The sequence below is a fragment of the Opisthocomus hoazin genome, chromosome 5 (genome assembly GCF_030867145.1).
Source record: "Opisthocomus hoazin isolate bOpiHoa1 chromosome 5, bOpiHoa1.hap1, whole genome shotgun sequence".
Lineage (NCBI taxonomy): Eukaryota > Metazoa > Chordata > Aves > Opisthocomiformes > Opisthocomidae > Opisthocomus > Opisthocomus hoazin.
In genome coordinates, this window is record NC_134418.1 from 1,014,930 (window position 1) to 1,020,929 (window position 6,000).

The following is a 6,000-nucleotide window of genomic DNA, read 5'->3' on the forward strand; positions in this document are numbered from 1 at the left end:
GGCAGAAACCACATCGGTCTGTAATTGTGTGAAGATACCGGGGAGTTTATGGCCTCATGGCTTGTTATCAAGGCTTGGAGCACCTTACACCAATGTGCTGTCTGAAATGAGGGGGAGTTTTCACCTCATTGATCAAGAAAGTGACTTTTTCTTGCCTTGTTGTCAGTTCCACTGGCAAAACAAAATAAATAAAGAGCCCTGGTCTTCCAGTTTGGCATAGGATGGGTTTTTGTATCCTCCTCTGTTTCTACAGCACTGGAATAATTCATGCCGGCCCTTGGCTGTCATTTCCCCTCCTCTCAGACTGATAAGAAAAATGACCCGCCTCTCTCTTTCCAGCACTTAACAAATTCTGCTCCTTCTATATGATTTTTTTTTTTTTTTTTAAAATAAAAGATCTCCTTGGGGTAATTTATAACTGCATGTGAGAGAACGTGGCTGCCTTTTGCAGATGGCTTTGAGCGCTTGCAATGTGCAACCGAAAAGCGAGGTGTGGAATTTCTCCTCGCCGTCATAATCACTTTCAGATGATTTGAAGTCGTGCATGCTCGGTTGTTCCCGTCGAGAAAGAAGGGGACGGGATTAGGTCATGTCTCTCCCCATCTCTCCTTGTGTCCATGGGAAGGGCTGGGATACTTCTGCTGCAGAAGCAATTCCAGAGGTGCTAAGTAATATGAAGGAGGAAATAATTGTGCAAGCGCAGATTGGAGCTGCATTGCCTCCTCCCTGCCCTGTACTCCGAGCTGTTCCTGGAGACTCCCCTCTATGTCGAGTAGCAGAAACCAAGCCTTTCTGACCAAGAAGAACTCAGCGTTTCCCTGAAGGTGCAAGTGGCTTTGCATTCGTTCCAGTGGTATCGTATAAAAACAACACAGAGAGGAGAAAAAATGCGCAAACTATAAATATTGATTTACACTCATTCTTACTTGGGATTTTTCCCTGTTTCCTGGCTAAATGTTGTTGTATTTAATTTCGTTTTGGTCGGGTCAATTTTTAGTCATGTTTCGAAAAAGTAAGGCCATGTTTCATGGAATTCTTCTGTTTTTATGTATTTGGCCAGCTTCCTCTGGATTTTTGAGGTCACTGGTTCTGTATCTACTTGGAGATTTAGTTCCTTTCCCGTTTCATCAGGCACTAAATTTGGCAATCACGCTGGTGATGGTTTGCTTGTGAAGGATGCCCCTGGCATCCCGACCTTTGGCAGGGCTCACCATTACATCCTTGATTAAATGCGTGGAAGAACATTCCCTCCTCACTTCTGTTCTGATTCACGTGCCAGGAACACCATCAGGTCCTGTTTAAAAGAAGGACTGTGCTGCATTTAGTGCCGTGTACGCAATCTTGCCACTACATGTGCAGTTTCGAGGTCCTGCGATGCAGGTAGAGGATTTTTGGGTGTGTTCTGCTCCTCTCATCCTGGGAAAAAGGGGTGGCCCGTGGGTGATGGGAGGGAAACCTCAAGGAAATCCCATGAGGGCCTGTGGACCATCAGTCTGAGCAGGCAGAGGGTAAGGAACAGGGATATAGGGATGCTCAGGGGTGCATACAGAGGTGAAGTTACTATTTTTGTGCTTCTGTTGCCCTTTTTGCTATGGCTTTGCATGAAGAGCTCATCCACAGCTTTCTGCTTGTTGGTACCTCCACTGGGACCTCGAGGGTCCCTCCACCTCGGAGGGTTGCGTACCGTGCAGCAGATGCTGCAGAGAAGCCTGAGCCCTGGCTCCAACTCGTGTTTTGTTTGGACTCTGCCTGAGGACACCGAAGGAAGATATCTTTGACCTGAGAAATAAATATCCACAATGTGCCCTGGGAAACTAACGGTCCCGTGAGCTAAGCTAACCCTGCATTAGGTCATCTTCTATCCCAGACAGACAGGAATCTCACCTGAAAACGAACCCAGGGCATTTCCATTGGCTCTTGGTATGAAAATGGGATTTTTTTTTTTTTTTATTTATTCCTATGGCCCATAGAGCGCTGAAAGCTTCAACCACAGTCGCGGCTTTGTGGTCAGAGTAGCTGGAGAGTAAGAGCGAACATCCCGTTCAAACGCTGTGTGCTTCCACCCAAAACAGCAAAGGGCTGTCTGTGGTTCCCAACAGCAGTGCCCAAAAAAGAGCGTTTCCCAAAACCTCGGGATTTGTAGTGAAAATGAAGAAGCCGATGTCTTGGTCTTGTTCAGAATGCCCATCAAGAGACGCTTTACACCCCAGGGAAATGTTTTGCCCACTGAGGCGAGAAACAAAATATTCTGCAAAATATTATATGCAAATGTTCTGCAAAATGTATATGCCTTTAGAGCTACTTCAGGGGATCAGAAACCTTTGAAGACCTGGTGCCTTTGTGCTTCCTCCATCCTCAGGACCCGAAGTATGCGTAGAATAAAGATCTTCCCATTCCTTCTCTCGGGTCCTCTTCTAAGTCTCCTTCCCAGGAGATCTTTGTGCAGCCAGCGGTCGTTTCCCAGCCAGGGAATGTGCCATGGCTTCCCGGTGGGATCTGGGGTCCCTGGGAGGAGCAGGGGGAAACCTGCAAAAGTGAAGAAGAGTCTGGAAGTGCTTTGGGATGAAGAGAAGGGCGCTGGGAATACTGCAGTATGGGAAATTTAGGCACAAGTCCATAAGAAATCAGTCATCGTTAGTGCATCTGTTTACAGAGCAATTTGTTTTCGTGGGTGAGAGGCCATTTCCAGCTGAGAAGCCTTTTGGTTTTGGGTGGAAAACTGCATGGTATTGCAAATTTCCACAAAAGAAGTTGTCTAGTTTTACAAAAAAAGGGAAAAAATGTTGAAAATCTGATATTCTGAGGTTCTTTTTTTTTTTTTTTGGGCTCATCCCACCCAGTCTTAGTGTCAGATTACTCACTGGTTTGCCTTAGCTCTCTTTGCAGAGTGGTTGTCATTATGGTCTGTACAAGCTAGGGCTCTGGGAACGGCATTCCCTGGATGTATCCTATACGATTTCCGTAGACGGTCCTTAGATTTAACTTGACATCAGAAGACTCCTTAAACAACATGCAAAAGCATAATGAGAACCAGTAGCTGGATGTTGAAGTCAGAGGAACTATTCCAGTGGAAATAGGATGCTAATTTTTCAGACGAAGGGTAATTAACCTTTGGAGCAGTTTGCCAAAGGTTGTGGTAAATTCGTCGCTGCTCAAGGCGTCCACATATCGGGACTGAATGTCTCTCTACAAGATATGCTCTAGTTCCACCCCATGTGCCTGTCCAGCAGAGCTCATTCATGGCACGCTGTGGGGCTTTTTGAAAGGCCCGGTGACTTTGATGGGTTTTTCATCCGACATTGCCACAGCGGAGAGGAGCTCTGCCTTCTGCTGTGGGAACGGTGAGTGAAAACCCTTCCCTCTACTCAGCCGTAGTGAGGCTCCATCTGGAGTCCTGGGTCCAGTTCTGGGCTCCCCCGTTCAAGAAAGATGAGGAGCTACTGGAGAGAGTCCAGCGGAGGGGTACGAGGATGAGGAGGGGACTGGAGCATCTCTGCTGCGAGGAGAGGCTGAGGGAGCTGGGCTTGTTCAGCCTGGAGAAGAGAAGGCTGCGAGGGGATCTTCGAAATGCCTCTAAATATCTGCAGGGTGGGTGTCAGGAGGACGGGGCCAGACTCTTTGCAGTGGTGCCCAGCGACAGGACAAGGGGCAACGGGCACAAACTGGAGCAGAGGAAGCTCCAGCTGAAGATGAGGAAGAACTTCTTCCCTCTGAGGGTGCCGGAGCCCTGGCCCAGGCTGCCCAGGGAGGCTGTGGAGTCTCCTTCTCTGGAGATATTCCAGCCCCGCCTGGCCGCGGTGCTGTGCAGCCTGCTGTGGGTGACCCTGCTTGGGCAGGGGGGCTGGGCTGGGTGACCCCCAGAGGGCCCTTCCAACCCCGACCATGCTGAATTCTGTGATTCTGTGATTCTGTGGCTAGACACGAGGTCAGAAGAAAAGGTTACAAACGTCCAGCCTGGGCTTCTGAATCTGTAACATGTAGGGAATACTGCATTGAAATTATCTCCCCGAAGCAGTGGTTATTGTAAAGATTTTGGTGGCTACCACCATAGAAAAACGTAACGTGACTTCCAGCTGGAGTCAGCTCTGCTTTGCAGCGCCATGAAAATGTTTACTACCTTTCAGAGCTCTGTTTGTGTTCTGCAAGCCCAGCGTTGCTTCCATTGCCATTAATCCTAATTACAGCTCGCTTTCTGTGCTGATTGATAATCCTGCTTGGCTTTCAACACTTCGTTAATACAAACTCGTAGCTGGATAGAAAACTTGCTACCCTCCAGAACGCAACCAGTCAGATCATTAAAAATAGGAGCACTTTGGAGGACAGACTCAGAAAGACAAATGGATAGATAATTAATTCGAAGGTTATATGTCACTGGAGGCTTTTCTGATGACTTCTGGTAAACTGCCCTAACTTTTCTTGCTTGATTTATGGTGTTATTAGAAATCCTCCGCTGGCAAGCTGCCTTATCATTTGCTACACGTTGTAATTTATCAAGATGCCTTTGGGCAGACTTTATTTCTGTTGTGCTTTTATTTACTATTTTTCTTTTCTCCCCCGTTCCTCCAAAGATATTGCTGGTAACTAGCATGATGCTTTCTTTCCAAAGTTGTTTTCTTAACGTGACGGAGTGATAGAACATCCTGTACCAATTAAATTCAATGTTCTTGGGAGGGACTCCCAAGCTGGCTGGTACGTGGTCGCGGGGGTTGAATCGGAGCTGCTTTGAGTAGAGCTCTTTCCAAACGACTGAAGTGTGCGTCTTTGTATTTTCACTGGGGTCAAGATAAGCAGTGTTTACACAGCTTATCCTTTTTCACAGCGCTGTCAGCTTCTGTCAAGGAAGGAATTGTGTGTAGAACAGGCTAAAACACCATGACGCTTCATTTTCCGTGGCAGCCCCGTACTTGACCATGCAAGAACAGGGGCAGGAGACATCCCAGAAAACAGGCACAGGAAGGTCTTGCCTGGGGTGTCTGCTCCCAGGAACAAAAACCACGCTAAATTCTGACGCTGAAGCAGATGGCTGAGGCATTACAGGATGCAGACAGGGCAGAGAAAAAAAATTCAGCGATGGGTTTGCCTTTCTTGATTGCCTTTGGCAGATTCTTTGGAGATAGTCCATGGACCTGCGGGCTAGGTTTGTACCAAGAGACTAAATCAGGATGGGGCAGGGCTCGAGAGCAGTCCCGTTGCTGTTCAGACTGGCTGATTGCTGGCATGATCCCGGGTGCAGATTTTGGCCCCGTGCAAAGCAGCTCTCTCCAGAGAACGCCATGCACAGCTCGGTAGATGCTCGGGTCTGGGGCCAGGTCCCGTTTCCAAAGGGTCCGACCCAACAGGCAGAGCGGGTGAGGTCACCAGTTTTGGGGGGATTGTGGGGAGAAGGAGCCATCAGGATGAGAGGTGAGGGCTTGGGTAGCGAGTACGGCCTCAGGGCTTGTAGGGGAGCAGCACAAAGAGAGAGCGGAGGGGAAGGGGCACCAGGGTCCGGAGGAGAGGGGGAGGCTGGAGCAACTCAGCAGGGCTGGATGTGTCTCATCACCTGCAAGAAGGCGTGTGGGCACTGGGATGGTGCGGGTGGGGAGGTGCCAAAATTCTGACGAGGGCATGAAGAGGGGGAAATTTATCTTAAACACTGGTGGAAGGAGCAATCGAAGGCCAGGAGTGACTCCTGGTGCTCACTGCTTGGTGCTTGTGACCAGTAGCCTCTACTGGAAGCAGACAAGACCCATTTTCTTATGTGTCTTGGGCTTTCTGCCATCCTCGCTAGCGGGATGCACTTCTGGCTTGCTTGTCTCTGCATGAGACCAGCCCTGAACACAGCCCCGTCCACAGTTCCACGCCGTGCCCAAAAAAATGCTTTAACCCCCACATGCTGCCCTGCTGTACTTGCTTCAGATCAGCATTTCTCCCCCTTGTTTTTCCGTCTCTCTAGAACTATGCTGCTATGAAGCTGGTGAAACCTTTCAACTGAAGCTCTGCTGGGAAATGCCTGAAAGA

General features: G+C 48.8%; 1 protein-coding gene across 7 annotated transcripts in view; it reads left to right on the plus strand.

Moving 5' to 3' along the window:
* DYSF (dysferlin) overlaps window positions 1-6,000 on the plus strand; it is a 116,187-nt gene extending 110,187 nt beyond the window's left edge. For all 7 annotated transcript variants that reach the window (XM_075420220.1, XM_075420222.1, XM_075420225.1 and 4 more), the window contains one exon: window positions 5,936-6,000. In XM_075420220.1, coding sequence (XP_075276335.1) covers window positions 5,936-5,974 — 39 coding nt within the window. In that variant the 3' untranslated portion in view covers window positions 5,975-6,000. The remainder of the gene's footprint in view (window positions 1-5,935) is intronic.